The sequence below is a fragment of the Jaculus jaculus genome, chromosome 7 (assembly GCF_020740685.1).
Source record: "Jaculus jaculus isolate mJacJac1 chromosome 7, mJacJac1.mat.Y.cur, whole genome shotgun sequence".
Lineage (NCBI taxonomy): Eukaryota > Metazoa > Chordata > Mammalia > Rodentia > Dipodidae > Jaculus > Jaculus jaculus.
This window is the reverse complement of record NC_059108.1, coordinates 105,329,148-105,347,286: the sequence shown is the minus strand read 5'-3', so window position 1 is coordinate 105,347,286 and position 18,139 is coordinate 105,329,148. Positions and strand designations below refer to the sequence as shown.

Below are 18,139 nucleotides of genomic sequence, written 5' to 3'. Positions count from 1 at the left end.
ACTGATCTACATATTGAGTTCCAGGCCGACCAGGGCTACATAGCCAGACCCTGTCTCAAAAAGGGAAGTGGGGAAGAAAGAAAGGAGGGAAGGAGGGAGGGAGAGAAGGAAAGGAGAGAGGAAGGGAGGAAGGAAAAGGGAAGGAAAGGATAGGAAGAATGTTTATAAAATATAGTATTAAAGTAAAATATCACAACCTAAAATTATATATAAGTACAATCATGTTGGGTTTTTTTTGAAAAAAAAAACTTTCCATAAAGAAAGAGCTAAAAAAAAAAAATGGCGAATGAACAGAAATATCTGGATTAGGAGATAAGTGGAAAATAAAGAAGACAGGGAGAAAGGAAGAGGGAGGAAAAAAGGTAGGTAAATTTAATATGCAATTTTAAAAGAAATTGCTCATCCATAGGAAGCAGGGACCCAGGAAGTTTGTGGATGTGAGGAGATTAGGTTCATGTATGGTTTGGGACCCAAAGTTCTTCCTATGTATTTTGATCCCCCATGGGCAATGGAGAAAGAGAGGTCCTCACCTGAGATACTGGGCCTCAACCACCACAGCCCATGGCCCACCCTCACCAGCACCCTGGGACTGACCTCTCAGGCGATCTCCACACTGACAGAGATCACGTGACAGTAACCCAGACAGAACCAGTGGGGACAGAAAGCCAGTGTCTTGAGACTTCTCAGACATACCTTTGACAGCTTAATTCTGTGAGGAGCTCCCCTGTAGAGAATGGGGGAGAAATCATGAATTAGAAATTATAATAGCAAATTCAATAAAAAATCATTCTCATACTATAGGCATCTGATCTCACACCTCCTGTTTTTAGGTTAGAGAAATAAATAACTAGGAGGAAAAGCAATGCTTCTTGGTAGCGGAGTCAGGATGACTGATGGACAGCTCACTGATGTTGGGCATTCCCGCCATGAGCATTTGATGAGCTATTGGTAATCTGCTTCTCGCAGCATTTATCTCTAGAAATATTCTATAAGCTACACGAAAATAAGTTCCAAAGAGTAGCTGTTCCAAACAGGGAGGACGGTTTCGCTGCCCTCAGCTAAGATATGCCTGAACCCTGCTAGTCCACCAGAACGTGAAGAAGTGAGGACACAGACTTCCCACCCGGAGGCACGGGACACACCTCCCCACTCAATGTTACATTAACAAAGGAAAGCAAACAATGCTCAAAAGACAGAACATCTTTTTAAAAACATTTGCCTTAAAGCCAAAGCTCTTAAATATCTGTAAGTTAGAGAACACTTTGAGCATCTTTTTTTCTTTTTTGCTTTTGTTTTTGTGTTTTGTTTGAAGGCAGAGTCTCACTATAGCCCAAGCTAACCTGGAAATCACTCTATAGTTTCAGGCTGGCCTCAGACTCACAGTGATCCTCCTTCCTCTGCCAACCAAATGCTAACATTAAAGGTGTGTACTATCACACCCAGCTTCCTTTTAGCTTCTAGTTAAAGCTGTAAACCCATTTCCTAGAAAAAAACAAAAAACAAAAAAACAGCCCCACATTTCAATTTTTTTTTGGTCTATGTGTGTATGCACGTTCATGTGTGTGGGTGCAGGTACATGTGTATGCATGTGGACGTTGACATCAAGGGACTTCCTCGGTTAAGACAGGGTCACTTTTTTTAAAAAAAATTGTTCATTTTTATTTATTTATTTGAAAGCGACAGAGAGAGACAGAGGCAGATAGGGAGAGAGAGAGAGAATAGGCACGCCAGGGCCTCCAGCCACTGCAAACGAACTCCAGATGCATGCGCCCCCTTGTGAAACTGGCTAACCTGGGTCCTGGGGAATCGAGCCTCGAACCAGAATCCTTAAGCTTCACAGGTAAGTGCTTAACTACTAAGCCATCTCTCCAGCCAGAGACGGGTTCTCTTGCTGAACTTAAAACTCACCAATTACCTAGACAGTCTAGCTAGTGAGCCCCAGGGATTCCTTTGTCTCCACCTCCTCAGAGACGGGATTACAGTCCATGCCCAGCATTTCACAAAGGTGCTGGGGAGCCAAACTCTCCTCATGTTTGTGGGGTAAGCACTTTACCCACTGAGCCACCTCTCCAGCCCCCCCCCCCCCCACCTTCCCACTTCAAATTTCATGTACTCTCTTAGGGATGGCTTCATAACCCTTCCAGGACCTTGATGGACTGAAATCTACATTCACTGTTTGGGATAGAACAGAAAGATTCCCTGTTACCTCAACTTGGTGACGGACCTGTGGTAGTTGGCATGCGTGCCCCTCCCCATAGATCCAGGTGTTTCATTAAAGCTTGTAACTTGGATTTCTAGCTGCCCGGCTAGAAGAGTTGTCACCAGGGTCTGATCCTGGGGCCCAGCCCTCAGGTGTGTTTGGGGGGGGGTGGATCTGAATCCCAGCTTTGGCATGAGCTCTGGGAAAGGTGGGGGGAGGGAGGGCCCCTGCTGCTTGTTTGCTTGGCTTTGCTTGTATGTGGTGCTGGCTGCGTGGTGGTGTCTCTGCTGGAATTTATGAATGGGAGCCAGCTTTTTCCACCACTGATGGAACTTCGCCCTGGATCTGTAAGCTTGAAATAAATCCCTTCCTCCCATAAACTGCCCAGTTTGGATGTTCATCTCAGCCACGTGGAGCTGACTTCAACTGCTATTCAGCACGCAGTACTATCTATCTGCTCACTCCTGCGGCCAGCTCAGAGCCTGTAAATCTGGGACAACTGACAGCAATTTCAGATTTACACAGAGGCACAGATATGGCAGCGTGGTTCACTGGATCCTTTAAATAAACAGACTGTCACATGGTGTCTAACTTCACTCAATCAGAACAACGCTCTACAAGGTTGAGAAATGGTGAATTTCACTGAAAGCCTCAGGGAATGTGACTCTAAAATGAATAAGAAAGTTCCTTGAAAACAGGGCAAGTCTTGAGAAAACCATCATCTGATTAAAACAGAGAGAGAGAGAGACTAAACAAAAGGCAGATTCCAGAGCCCTCTCTTGGTTTGTTCCCGAACGTGGAGCCACACTGGCCCTCCCTCCAGTAGAGGTGTGCAATCACCAGTCATACTGATAAGCATCACCCAGAGTCTAGGAAAGGCCTCAACAGCACATCAAAGACAGCAGGCTTCTGGAGAGATCACTATATTATAGGGATAAGGATGACAAAACCTGGGTTGTGACCTGAATTTGTCAGAGGGTCCCAAGCACCCATAGGCAGATTTCTAGGTGACTTCTCTTAAAAGTTAGACCACTGATGAGCAGAGCTAGTGCTAAAGCAAGGACTCTCCCCTGTAACTTTCTTCTGAAAAGACCACTGATGTGGAAATTGTTGATCCTTTCCCACATACTGCATGCCTTGTCCCTTTCCATGGGTGTTTGTTAACCTACATGGCAATGAGAGAGAGCTTCCAAAGAGTATTTGGAGCATATGGGGGAGTAACAGAGCATTGAAATGGGAAGCAATGCTTTACTCAAAGAGATGGAGGCAAGGGTATATTTATAAAGGCAAAATAAAGAAGATTGCATAGGCTATTTTGAAACAATTGTTCTTAGCTACAAAGGTGGCACTGGTTTGAGGTGGGACACAGGGTGGCTAGGCAGATGCCCTTGCATAAGTATTTTGTGTTTACATGGTGCTTTGTGTAAAGCCGTGGTTTTGATGGCCTTCTGTAGTCAGCTCTTGTTTCAGCCTCCTAGTTTTCTTTCTTTTTTGGTTAAGCCTTAACAAAACTGACTCTATTTTGGTTCTGTCAACAGGTGTAATCTATTATTTTGGGTATCCTTAGGAAGTAAGGACCCACTTGCTTCTTGAAATTCATATCCAGATTTTTGAATAATTATTCTTTTCTCCCTTTCCAGCGAGGCCCTACATTATTCTGCATATAGACTTTTTTTTTTAACAAGAAGTCTTTTGCCAAAACACCTTCAGATTTCAGCAAAGGAGTAGAAATGTGTGAAGACATGCCTACAGATTTCAAAAATGAGTCCTGCCTTCACTCATCCACACCACGAAATGTTCTTAATCTCTATTTTTTTAAAGTCTAAACTGGGCATAGAGGCACACTCCTTTAATCCCAGCACTCAGGAGGATGAGATAGAAGGATCCCTGTGAGTTCAAGGTTAGTCTGAGGCTACAGAGTGAATTCCAGGTCTGCCTGGGCTAGAGTGAGACCCTGCCTCGGAAAAACAAACAAACAAACAAAAAGTCCAAGCACAGTCACTGACCTGTGTTCTGCACTCCCGTGAAGATAAACCACAATGGGGTTCCCATCCTGTAGGGCAGCTTTGTACCAGCAATGATCCTTCCCCTTCGCTTCTTCCCCCCTACAACTGGGGACAGTGTGCCTGAAGAGAACGGGGTGCTTACAAACAGAGACAGAGGCAGGAACTCAGTGTCCTTTCAGACACTGAAGTCCCCTTATGAGATATGTAGTTCTTTTCTTACTCTTATCTGAGTAATATATGCCTAAGCTATAATTAAAATCTAATGCCACAAAATATCTTATGATACAAACCAATACCGCCCTGCCCTATCACCCCATGCATAGGACACACTCTTTTAACCATTTACTGGTTCAGCACTTCTGAATTTTGTTCTTATGGAGCCTCCAAGACTTCAGTTCTGATGTGTAGGTCATTGAAATGATTAAAAAAATAAAAGAGAGAAAGAGAGAGAGATGAAATATAGCAGACATATGCCATTTGTTTGACTAAAAGAAACAAGGTGGAGGAAATTTGAAGGGAACCAGTTTGTATAGGAGAAAAGAACCTGAACACGAAGCCAAGCCATGCTTTTTTCCCCTACTTTGTCATCAGTAAATTAAGGAGACATTCATATATTTTAATAGTTGTTTATAATTTGATGTCCAGATTTCAGTATGTGTACTTAAGATGACTAAACATACTATTGAAGTGATCCAACATAATTTATTATACCACCCACATTAAATTACTGTTTATTTGAAGTCTAAATAAAATGGTTTAGAATAACCTTGTAACATTCCTAAGGAACACCTTCCTATATTATATATGCAAATTACTTCTCCATATACAAGTTTCTTCACTTTAATGTCTATGTTACCCAGCTTTAGAACTCACTACTCAAGAAGTCAAGCAACTCTATTAAGGAAATCAAGTGACCCTGTGATTGGAAACATCTGGCCAGTTCTTCCATCTTGTTAAAGCAAGGAAAGAACCCCCATAACACAAATGCTATCATCCATCATTTCACTGGGGGCTTGCAGAACAAGCTACAAATAATAAATCTCCAGTGCCGCCTGCCACTACAGAAAGCCTGTCATCCCCAGGGCCTCTGGGTAAACTGGTCACGGAGGAGCCCAGGACCAGTGCGCCAAGCAAAGAATTGAGCTATCAGCTAGACTGTGCACCTGTACTGGTGCCTGACCAGTCTATGGTCAGAACCTGAGGGAGATGAAATATGAAACGGAAACTCGGCAGCCAAGAAGATGCAGTTGAACAAAACTGAAGAAGTCTCTGAGAAAAGAGACAGTAGCGGGCACGTGACTCCCTGTGGCATTACTCTGTACCTTCCGTGTGCCCAAAAAATCCGGCTCCTTGGTGGAAACCCGCCACCAAAGTCTGTCCCCTGTGGAAGCTGTGGTCTTGTTAAGAAGGGAGATGTTGACCAAATAAGCACCCAAATGTTTGTTGCATTTACAATAGGAAGTGTCCCAAGCGGTGGGTACAGATGGCCACGATGGCACAAACCTGAAAGAGGAGGGCGAGGGGCGGGCGGAAGGAAAGGTTGGCCCGAAAATGACCAGCCGACGGGAGACCTCAACGGCGAGCGGGCAGCTAGCTGGGCACAAGGGGCGGGGGGAGCCCGCGGCCTTTGGAACAGGGCCGGCGTGACGCCAGGGGCTAGTGTGTCTGGAGCCACAGGATGATGGCCAGGGTGGGGTGGGGCTAAGCAGAAGCGGCCAGGACAAGAAGCCAAGAGCCACACCTCAAAGACTTGGTATACTCCAAAAGAAATTTTCTGTAAAGGAAAACGAAGCAGGTAGGTTTTCACTGTAAGGGGTAGGAACGTGGATCAACTCTAGGTAACACAGTGATGCCCTGCCTTTGTTTTTTGGTTTGTTTGTTGTTTGTTGTTTTTAATTTTGTTTTTTTTTTTGTCCATACAATGATCCAGTGTCCAGCCAGTGCACTTACCAGATGCCTAGTAGCACCCCAGGTTCCGGCCTGAGGTAGAAGTTTACTGTGTGAGCAATCTTTAACTCTGGTTTCTTTAAGTCCACAAGAAATGGGGCTTTGTCTGTAAAGCAAAAATATAATTAGCCCTCAGAATTAAAATCTACGTCTTTTAATCACAACAGCAACAACAAAAGCAGATTAGCCACTGTAGGCAAATAAGTCCTAAGTTATGAGCTAAATGTGCAGAGGAGTATTTTATCAAGAGACTAGCTCACAAAACTGCAAGCCCAAAAGCAAAAATAAAACCTACAGCTAAATTTTAAAATTCGCCAGTGTGTTATCCCATAAAATAGAATTTATGCAATTCTTTTTCTAGTCTTAAGCTAACCACAAAGAAACTAAGTTCCCAAAACGGTAAGCAGAACAGGGAGACGGCATGACGGGGAGACCCGTCCAGTGCCACAAACACCAGAGGGCTCGCCAGTGGCAGAGAGGGCCGAGTTAGTCTGACACCCAGCAGAAAGAACACAGAAAATGCCCTATCTCTCTATCTATCTATCTCCCTCCATCCTTCTCTACTTCCCCTCTTCCCTGACAAACAAAATAGAAAGTATGTAAAATAAAAAAGGGAAAGCAAAGATAAAATAAGCAATTTGAAGGCTGAGCTGAATGGAGACCCTGACCACACGGTCATGTGTCTTTCTCTAGTCACACTTAGAAGGATTCCTGCTAGCCCCCAAAGTCAGTATTGGATGTTTCAAATCACGTCTGAGTATTTTGAAGGTATGTTCTTACAGAAGTTAAAATAAATCAGCATATCAATCAGGGGAGGGAAGATGTGTTCTTTCAGTGATTTGCTAGTGAAGCTTCTGTACAGAGCAGCAATTTTTCTTCCAAGTGCTGAACAGGAGTGTGGACAAGACCTGCAAGACATTAAGAAACAAACTAGACTGGCTGGAGTAATGGCTTAGTGGCTAAGGCATTTGCCTGCAAAGCCAAAGGATCCCAGTTTGATTCTCCAGGACCCATGTAAGCCAGATGCACAAAGAGGCACATGCATCTGGAGTTCGTTTACAGTGGCTAAAGGTTCTGGCATGCCCATTTTCTCCCCCAGCTCTGCCTCTTTCTCTGTATCAAATAAATAAATAAAAAATATATATATAAAGAAAAGAAACAAACAAGATGTTCATGGTCGCTTCTAGATTTGTATCCTTCTGTTTTTCTCTTAAGATTCAAATCCAGTTTCAGAGGTGAACACAGGGAAATTGCACATATCTTGGCATTTAAGTGAAATCTGTTATGAAACTGCATGGAATTGTCAAAGCTGGTACCCAGGGCAACCTAGTGAAGAAGTCCATCAGTCAAAGCACCAGCCAGGCCTCACAACAGCCAGTGACAGGGACAGGAGGAGAAAGGATGATGATGCACAAGGGTGAGACTGGTCCTCTTATTGCAGCCCAGAGAAGTCCTAGGCAGGACATCAAAGTCATAAATGAGCACACTTGAGACAGTCTAATCGCCGTGGAGCCCTAAATTATGCCACAGCTCAGCACTCATGTTAGCTGTGATCTGCTTTCTCCTGACTGGGTCTTAGGAAGACAAAACCCAGTGGGAGAAGATCCCATTTCAGAAGTGACATCCCTCAGTGGGGGCAGGAGTGGGCGGACGGCCTGTGAGAAGCAAGGAGGAACCTGAAGGGCTCCAACAGGGCTAGAATCTGGCCAGGGGACATTCGGAGCCACACATCTTCCTTATTTTGCTAGTTCCCAGTAACACAAACACCCACAGCTGAAAGCCACTGACAGACAAATGATGATTGTCCACTAAGGTAACCTCTGTCTTGAACCACATCTTTCATATAGTTTAAGGTTGTGCTCCACCCTGGAGACATGAGGGACTCAAGAGACCAACGTCATCATCTGCTTCCAGTTTTTGTCAGACTGATCCATTAGATAAATCCCTTTCCCTGTTGTAATTGGTCAGTGTTAAGACTGCTCAGTGTATTCAAGCTGGGAGGTTGGGGAACAAGAACATATCTTCTTTCCCCTGCCCTGAGCCTCCTGCTAGTCCAGAGGGATGTTAGGGGATGATGATTATTACCTTAGCTTTACAAATGAGTCTGAACAATCAAGAATCTTTCCCAAGGTCATAAGCCAAGGAACGACCCACCAGTCCTGTGTCTGCCTGACCCCAAAATCCTGCAGTGATTTTCAATGAGCTGTCACAGTTCTACTGAATTCTACTTGCCACTATGTAAGAAGGAAGAAGGCTGGCCTCTGACGAAATTCTGCTCTGATGGAATTATGTTTTAGAATCTCTTCACCACTTCTGCATCCCCTCTCAGGGTCTCTTCCTCTACCCCACTCCACTCCCTACTTCTTTCCGTATTTCTGCCCAGGAAATTGATGTCAGTCACCTCTATTTTATATATATTTGAGAGAGAGATAGAAATAGGCAGAGAGAGAGAGAATGGGTATGTCAGGGCTTCCAGCCACTCCAGTGAATTCCAGATGCATGCACCCGTTTGTGCATCTGGCTTACGTGGGTCCTAGGGAATTGACCCTGGGTCCTTTGGCTTTGTGGGCAAGTGTCTTAACTGCTAAGCCATCTCTCAAGCCCTATTCTTAAACTCTATCAAAGAAAGACCTCCAAAAAAAGTTGATTCTCAGGCTGAAGAGGTGACTCAATGGCTAAAAGTGGATCTGTGAAAGCTTGATGACCTGAGTTGGGATCCTCAGAAATCACATAAAGCTGAATATAGCAGCAGATATCTGTAATCCCAGCCTTCCTATGTCCAGATGGGAGCTGGAGACAGGAGAATCCCAGGCCACCTAGCCTGCCATACACAGCAGCGAACAAGAGACCCTGCCTCAAACAAGGTAAAAGGCTCAGCCTGACATCCAACTCATCTTGTGACTTCCACATGAGTGTTACAGCATACGTATGCATGCCTGCACTCACACGCATCATACCTACACACACACTGACACTCACAAAGATAATAAAATGTTAATGCTCCCTAAAGTCTTGTTGACTTAAAAATCTAAGCACTTACATGTTGTCTGAAAGAGGCATGAAGGGAGAAGACGATGAATCTCTGATGGATTTTATTTTTTGTTTTTGCACTTCTCCAGAAATGATGGCTCTACAGATACAACACACATGAGTGACTACCTTCTCAGAACCAGCAAGGGAGAAATGAATGGGATTATTTCATAACACTTTTAAATAGGTTCCATGAAGACAGCAGGAAACAGAGGACATTGTGGTTCAGGTTTCAGAGATAAGAAATCAGAAGCAGAGGGGCTGCTTTGAGCCCCAGATTAAGGCCCTGGGGCAGACATTACTGAGGCTTGGAGGGAGGGAGCTTCCTTCCATTCCCAGCCTCCTGCTCACTGTCTCTGGATCGTCCCCTCCCGCCCCACTGCAGCTGCCCTGCCTGCGAGCCTCCCCCAAGTTATCTTTTGAAGACAGGCAGGATAGTCGCCCGCTAAGTTACCCTTTGAAGATCTGCTTGGGAAGCAGAGGGGGTGGAGGGAAATGTATTTCTTTTTTTAAAGAATAATTCATACAGGACCCTTTTCTCAAATAGCTCAAGGCACTTCTGTGAGGCACTCTGTGGGAAGAGACCAGTGACCTGGTCCCTCGGAGCATCAATAATGCAAAGGTGCTTCTTTTAACTAGGGGGTTGTCAATTTGACTTCCCCTAGATCAGTAGGGGATCAAAAGTTACCAGTGGCTAACAGACCTTATTTGAGCACAGGATGCTGTTTCAGCCCCATCCCTGCTACCGGCCAGCCACATTAAACAACCTCCTTGGCGATTCTGTGTTCTTGCGCCTGTCCTTTGATCCACTGGGGCTGCAAAGGCGTCATGTCCTGCAAGGACAATAGAACCTCACTGGGCCATCCTGACCAGTGAAGCCTGCTGGAGCCTAAGCTGATATGGACCAAATCATTCCATCTCAGAGGTGTCCACAAACAAGCTTTTGGGAACCTAAATCAAACCCCATTTGGCCAATTTCCCAAACATTAAGGCTTAATATGCCTCCATCCCAGATGCTGATTCTATTAGCCAACGTGTCAACCCAGGGCACCAGGTTAGACCCTCCCTACCAGATACCCTGGCCCTTTCCACCCTTCATCCACTCGGGCTGTCTCTCGGTGAAACCCTCTCTATGTACATCTTCCCACAATGACTTTTCTCTCCACATGTCTCACTTGTAATAAAAGTTAGTAAATTTATTGGTAAATTGTCATGTGTCTTATGTCTCAACAGCTTATTGAAAGCTGACTCTGGGAATGAGATTCAGGTCACCCATCTCAAACCCAAGTATGTTCACAGCCCAAGGGTTGAAAACATTGTGCCCTTGAGAACAGCTAGAAGGTAAGCCATTTTCCAGGCTATCTGGGGTGCCCCTAAATCTTAAGACTTTATCCCAGGCCACTGTTGTTTATCCCGTGGTCTAAAACCCGCCTGTGGTAGGGACTGATAGTTGGTGGGCTCATTTGAGGGAACATTTTTTGCCAGGGTCCCTCTTTAATCTATCAGGGATCCTAGCAGACTTTTTTCACAGGGCTTCCCCAGTTCTCTCTGATCGATGTTGGTAAAGGCCCCATCTGATGTTCTGTTATTTATTTGCTGCTTGTCCTTCATTTCTTCCACTTTTCCGTGGTGCTACTCCAGTCATTTCTGCTGGATGTTTCAGTGCCCTGATACTGGTCATTTCTTCTTATACTTTACTCTTTTTTTCTTTTGTGCTATTTCCCTAATAAGCCCATTCATTCAAAACTAAAAGTGTGTGGGGCTAGAGAGATGGCTTAGCAGTTAAGGCACATACCTGTGAAGCCTAAGGACCCAGGTTTGATTCCCCAGTACCCACATAAGCCATATGCACAAGGTGGTACATGCATCTGGAGTTCATCTGCAGTAGCTGGGCACACCCATTCTCTATCTTTCCCCCTCTTGCAAATAAATAAAATATTTTCTAAAATTGAAAGATCATTTTTCCAGATGGAACCCTTAGTTGTTCTCTTGTGGTTTTCTCATAATTAGCCCATTGTTTTCACTTGGCACAAGGCCCCCAGAACCACGGGCACATTAAGCTCATTTACCATCCCACTCTGTCTGCACAAAGGTATCTGCTGACCGACAGAATAAAAACTGAAGGGGAGAGGAACTTCCTGTGCTAGAGAGGTGGTTGCTAGGGTGATTCAGTAGCTTGGGGAGACAGGGTAGTTCATCCTTTGATTCTTGCTTTTTTAAGTACAATCAGAAATCAATCGATGTGAGCGCTACAGGAGCAGGGATCGTCGTCGATTTTGTTTACTCCCATGCATCCAGGTCCTGCCAGACAGATGATGACCAACACTGGGTGAAGAATGAGATGGCTCATCCGCTTACTCCTGGAGTCCTCCAGCACCATCTAGAAACGGGTCAACTTGGGGGTCATGGGCAAATGAGGAAGAAAATAGCCTTTTCGCTTCACCTAGCTTCATTTCTGAGCATTCCCCCCCCCCATTTTTCTAGTTTAAAGAAAACCAGTGGCAAGTGGGAACTTACTCTCAGGGTCCCATCCACCTTTGCCATTAACTGTACCTGATAATTTTTAAAATAAATAAATAAACAGGGAACTAAAACATAATCGCTGAAGATACTGCATGAGTAAGTGTTCCACTTCATCCTGGCACCACATCACATCAGACCCAGAGCTCCAGCAGGGCGGGCACAGCCAGAACACTCCACCAGTGTTTGCTAACCAAAACCTACCTGCAGCGGCTAGGGGCCCTACCACGCCAATTCTCCCTCTCTCTCTCCCTCTCTCTCCCTCTCTCTCTCTCTCTCTCTCTCTCTCTCTCTCTCTCTCTCTCATTCTCTCTCTCTCTCTGTGTGGGTGTATTTGTGTCTGTCTCTCTGTCTCTCTCTTTGATTGCAAATAAATAAAATATTTTTTAATGCCAACATCTACCCATATGAACAAAACAAAAGGAAATATATACATCTCCTGGGCCCAAGGTCTCTAACCAATACCTTGTGTCAATACAGACATGACAAAAATTAATTAATTAATTAATTAATTAAACCTGTGATATACAGCAGACATTTTTAACAATATTAAGAACTTGACACCTGCACTGCCGCCAGCAAAAGTTCAGTGCACTGTGTCTTTATCACTGTGAAGGTGTGTTCGGCGCATACATGCCTGAGGACTGCCAACGGGAGCTGCACAGTCACTGTCCGACCTTTGCCACCTACACAGACAGGCCCTTGACCTAAAAAGATGCCGTCCAACATGACAGCATATTGTGGCTATTGTTACTGACACTGTCATTAGTAGTATTTAAACCCATCCTGTATAGTAGCAAACTGGACAGATAAGAGATTGACATAGGAACATGAACCATCTTTCTGTAACCCTAAAAGTTACAAGTTCCTGAAAACTCAAACCAAATGAATTTGTTCAGAACACCTCCCCTCCTCCTCCCCTAAGGAATTTGAAGCTAAGAATGAATCCCCCCCCCAAAAAAAGCCCCGAGTTAGCCTAGCTTTGAAGGCTGATGAAGACTCTCTCTCTCTCTCTCTCCCCCTCCCTCCCTCCCTCCCTCCCTCCCTCCCTCCCTCTCTCTCTCTCTCTCTCTCTCCACCCCCGCTCTATCTACCCCAGCGGAGAGCCCGGGCCGGGTTGTCCCGCCACCGCGTGGTCGCAGCAAGTCCCACGCGGCTAGCGCGTCCCAGCAGCCAGGCCTGCCAGGCTGTCTGACGGCGCCACTCACCGCAGGTTCCGCAGCACCATGTCCCACCAGGCGGCCACGTAGCCGCGGGCGGGGGTCTCTGGCTGCGCGGCGGCCCCGCAGTCCTGAGCGTCCATGCCCACAGGTGTCGCGGGTGTAGCCGTTGTGGCGAGGCGCGGCCACCGCCGCGGGATCTGCCCCAGCTCCGCTCCCCGCCCCTGCTGGGGCCGCCCTGCTCCTCCTCCGCGCGCGCTGGCCTGGGGAGCAGGGACGGCGCGACCTGCTCCAGTTGAGGTCGCCCACCCGCCCCAGGGGCTCAGGTGGCCTGAGCAGGACGTCCTCCAGGAGCAGGCTGCTAACAGCTCCCCCCGCCCCGCATACATACACAGGCACTCAGATGTATGATAGAAACAGGCTATCCGACACAGATTGCCGCGCAGCATTTTGTTTTCTATTTCATTTTCAATTGATTGCCACTCTGTAGCCATGTGAGGGCTTGCAGGTACTCACCGGTGTGAGGCCTGCACCAGAAAGTAAAACATATTGGTGATGGCAGTACTAAAACCAAAGTAAATACCACATGCTAGGTAGGCACTCTGCTGCTGAGCTACATCCCTGGTCCTTCGTACTTGTTCATACCATTACTGTAACGAGAATTTCTTTGGCTCCTTTTGGTTGAGAAATGGTTGATCTGTCCACGGGGTTATAAACTACACAATTACTCATGCATCCAAACTGAAAATTTGTTGGGTGTTTTGTTTTGGAGTTTTTGCCTTGAAATGGATGGTACCTGGTACAAGTTTATGTTTTCTTTTCTCCTGGGATTAAGAACTGTGGGCCTCCCAGAGGTGCCCTACAGAAGCAGGGTGCGAGTAAATAAGCTAGGGAGGGAAGAGATGCAATTTGATGCCAATGTCCAGACTTCCTTTCAACATCCCAGAGACAAAATGTGATTTTCTTTGGTGCCTGTTCTGTTTGGACTTTGATAATGAAAAAAAAAAGGATCCCCAGTAGAGGAAAAGACGTTTTCAAGAAGTGGCAGGTCTCATGAAGATTAGGCTAAGCAATATTACCGGCCCAGGGAGGGGCTTCTGTTCACTTCCTCTTCTAGTCATTCTGATAATGTCCATTTGGAAGGGTGGGTGATAGGAGAGCCTTCCACATCCTAGGCAGGCATTCTGCTACCAAGCTGAATATCCTTACTCCTTATTATTATTATTTTTAGAGAGAGAGAATTGACACAGGGCCTCAGCCACTACAATCCAACTCCAGACACTTGCGCCACCTAGTGGGCATGTGCAGCCTTGCACTTGCCTCACCTTTGTGCATTTGGCTTACATGGAATCTGGAAGGTTGAACATGGATCCTTAGGCTTTGCAGGCAAGTTCCTTAACCACTAAGCAATCTCTTCAGCCCCGTGGGTTTTTTGTTTGTTTGTTTTTTGAGACAGAATCTCACTAAGTTGCCCAGGCTCCACTTGAAGTCACTTCTTAGGCCAGACAGGACTTGAACTTAATATCCTCCAGAGTAGGTGGGATAACAGGCCTGCACCATCATGCCTGGCTGCAATGTATGCCTTTTCGGATTTGTATCAAGGCTGAAGAGTCAGATGAGGATACACCTTCGTCAGCCCACCTGCAGCCGATGGTATCCAGGCTCAGAGCGCTCACTGATGAGGCAGCTGCAGATGGGATTTCTCACCACCACACCTGTGTGGTTCCGGGATTCTTCTCCAGGAGTTGGTCATGAAGATGGTCTGGAATCTCACAGAACTTGTTCAGGGTATCTCTGGATAAGACTCTAGGCATGCCTTGTAGAGCTGGAGGGAGGAGGGATCAGAGAGCTGGCAGTAGAGGAAGAAGAGAGAAGTGGCTTCCAAGGACCCCAGATTCTACCTCCATATGTTAGTTGAGGTTGAGAGAGCAGAGGCCCACATGCTGCCTGAACAAACAGAGTTGCTAGACCAAGCCCATCTCTCAGGAATGTCTGAAATGATTGGGAAAATCCCTGTAGTTGGAAATCATTACATCCTGTTTTTAAAGATTTGTTAAAATAACGCTGTAGGAGAGACTTGTTGCTGTTGTTTGAGACAGCAACTCCTGTAGCCTAGCTAGCCTCAAACGTGCTTTGTAGATAAAGATGATAGTGAATTCCTGATCCTCCTGCCACACCTCTCAAGTGCTGGGATTACAGGCATGCACAACCATGCCCAGTCAGTAACCCCATTTCAAATGGCACATTTTGGGGATCCAAAAGCAGGGTGTGCAGTATGATTTGACAGAATGTAATGAGCAAAATTGTGTTCATCGATTCCACACCTACCTCCTGAGAACTTTTAGGTGTTGGGCACCATCCTGGGCACTGGAGGGATAGGATCCAGGATGCCCCTGGTAGAGAAAAGACTTGCCTTCAAAGAAATCATAAGAATGCAGAATACAGTAGAAATCAGATCAGTGAATGCCTGGTGCTGGTAGTGGAGAGAGGGACTACACTCCAAAGGGTGATGAGGGAACATTTCGGGACGATGGAAATAGCCTGCTTCTCCAATATGCCCATGGTGGCATGATTATAAATGCTCACAGAACTGGAACCCTGTCATGAGTGCATTTGACTGCATGTACACTACACTTCAGCAAACCTGATCCTCATGCTGGGTTATGCATGAGCCCAGGACCTTGTGCTTGTGAGGTGCACATTCTCCCAGGGGTCTGCACCCCTGCCTCAAATGGACTTTTAGAAAGGTGGCTTGAGCGATGTACACAGAAATGACAAACACACTTATGTCATGTAGTGTGAATGACAAGACAGAGCCACTGGTGTAGGTATTCCAGCAACTGGTCACTTCTATTAGGAAAGGCAACCTCAGTTGAAGATGGAATACTTATACCACCTGAAATTACCAAGAACTGGGAGCTAAGACTCTCCCAGCTGTGAGGTAAGCTGCTGGTAATAGGGCATTTTGGAGCTGGACAACTAGCAAATAACAAAATGCTGGTTTTCTATGACTTGGACAATACCTTGAATAGAAAGTGTCAAACTTCTATGTCTTATTTTTCTTTAAATATAACTTTATTGAGACATGATTCATATGTAGTTATCATAATTATGTAGTTTTAGAACATTTTCAACATCTCACAAAGAAACTCTCTATCCATTAGCAGATAGTCATCATTACTCTCTACCCTAGGCATAGGATATTTCATACATGTGCAGTTACACAGTGTAAGATCTTTCGTGTCTGGCTTTTTTCCCCTTAGTATAATACTTTTAAGGCTTATCCATGTATATCATGAATCAATGCTTTGTTTGTTTGTGGTTGAGTGATATTCTACTGCATGAATATACCATATTTTATTTATTCATGCACCCTTTAATAGAAATTTGAGTGGACTCTCCATTTTGGCTATTTTTTTAAATTTTTTATTGACAGCTTCCATAATTATGGACAATAAACCATTGCAATTCCTTCCCCTCAACTTTCCCTTTGCAACTCCATTCCCCATCATATCCCCTCCTCCTCTCAGTCAGTCTCTCTTTTATTTTGATGTCATCCTCTTTTCCTCCTATAATATGGTCTTGTGTAGGTAGTGTCAGGCACTGTGAGGTCATGGATATCTAGGCCATTTTGTGTCTGGAAGAGTGCATTATAAGCAGTCCTACCCTTCCTTTGGCTCTTACATTCTTTCCACCACCTCTTACGCAATGGACCCTGCACCTTGGAAGGTGTGATAGAGATGTTTCAGTGTTGACCACTCCTCTGTCCCTTCTAAGCACTTTGGTGCCTTCTGAGTTATTCCAAGGTCACCACCATCTGAAAAAAGAAGCTTCTCTAACCAAAAGTAAGAGTGGCATAATTACATGGGTATGAACATTAAGAGAAGTGCTTGCCAGGTAGTTTGAGCATAGTATATACATTAAGGCAGACACCAGCAGACGTTACACCTGTTGGGCTCATGACCTCCCCTGTCATAGGTTTTCAGTATTAGGCATGTATTCCCTCATGTGGAGCAGATCTCCAGTCCCTTTTGCCTATTCTAAATAATACTGCTGTGGACAATTCTGCATGTATTTTGTGTGGGAATATCTTTTCATTTCTCTCGAGCCTAAGGCAAGAAACAGATGGTCCCCAAGCTATGAGTGGGTGGCCAGGTCATAGGAGGAAATCAGGATTTAATTTTTGAGGAAGTGCCAGTGTGTTTTCCCAAATGGCTATACCATTGTACATTCCCACCAGCGTGAGCACCACAGGGACTACTGCCCTGCACTTTCCTCTGACCTCTCTTTTACAAACCCTCTGAGATTTCCATGTGTGAATTAAGACATTTAAAAATCTGATGCAGGGCTGGGGAAATGTCTCAGCAGTTAAAGATGCTTGCTTAGAATGCCTGCCAGTCCTGGTTTGATTCCCCAGTACCCGTGAAAAGCGAGATGCATAAAGTGGTACATTCATCTGGAATTTGTTTGCAGTGGCAAGAAGCCCTGGATGCCAGTTCTCTCTCTCCCTCTCTCTCTCTCGCTCTCTCTCTCTCTCTCTCTCTCCTTTCCTCTGTCTCTGCTCACAAATAAATAAATAAAAATAAACCTGATGCAGTTGAAATCAAACCAAAACATTAAAGAGAAGTTTGAGGAAGCTGGGTATGATGACATGCACTTTACAATTATAGCACTTGAGAGGTAGAGGCAGAAAGACCAAAAGTTCAAAGAGATTCTCAGCTAAATAGCAAGTTTGAGGCTAGCCTGGGCTACATGAGACCTTGTCTCAATTTTTTTTTATTTTCTGATTTTGAGAGAGAAAAGAGAGAGAGAGAGAGAGAGAGAGAGGGAGAGAGAATGGGCATGCCAGAGCCTCTGACCACTGTAAACGAACTTCAGATAAATGTGCCACCTTGTGTATCTGGCTTATGTAGGTACTGGGGAATTGAACCTGAGTCCTTTGGCTTTGCAGGTGAGGGCTTTAACCATTAAGCCATCTTTCCAGCCCTCAAAAAAAAATGCTTTTTGTTTTTCAAGGTAGGGTCTCACTCTAGCTCAGGCTGACCTGGAATTCACTATGAAGTCTCAGGGTGGCCTTGAACTCACAGCAATCCTCCTACCTCTGCCTCCCAAGTGCTGGGATTAAAGGTGTGCGCCACCATGCCTGGCACCTCAAAAAAAAATTTAACAAAAGGAAGAGGGAGTTTGAGGATAGTCCCAGATGGTGGGGAATGAGCACATGCAATTTATTCAGGACATTCATTGTTCTGCATTACAGCTTGCATTGCCCTGCCTGC

The 18,139-nt window shown here is 45.3% G+C and overlaps 1 protein-coding gene across 2 annotated transcripts in view; it reads right to left on the bottom strand.

The window, feature by feature from the left end:
* Positions 1 to 13,016, bottom strand: part of Abhd12b (abhydrolase domain containing 12B) — a 29,391-nt gene extending 16,375 nt beyond the window's left edge. Inside the window, exons 1-5 of one of the 2 annotated variants that reach the window (XM_004649173.2) lie at positions 12,912 to 13,016; positions 6,934 to 7,061; positions 6,157 to 6,259; positions 4,207 to 4,326; positions 694 to 724 (exon numbers count right to left, since the gene is read on the bottom strand). In XM_004649173.2, coding sequence (XP_004649230.2) covers positions 694 to 724; positions 4,207 to 4,326; positions 6,157 to 6,259; positions 6,934 to 7,061; positions 12,912 to 13,006 — 477 coding nt within the window. In that variant the 5' untranslated portion in view covers positions 13,007 to 13,016. The remainder of the gene's footprint in view (positions 1 to 693; positions 725 to 4,206; positions 4,327 to 6,156; positions 6,260 to 6,933; positions 7,062 to 12,911) is intronic. The other variant, XM_004649174.2, reaches the window with a different exon arrangement.
* Between the last annotated feature and the right edge of the window lie 5,123 nt (positions 13,017 to 18,139).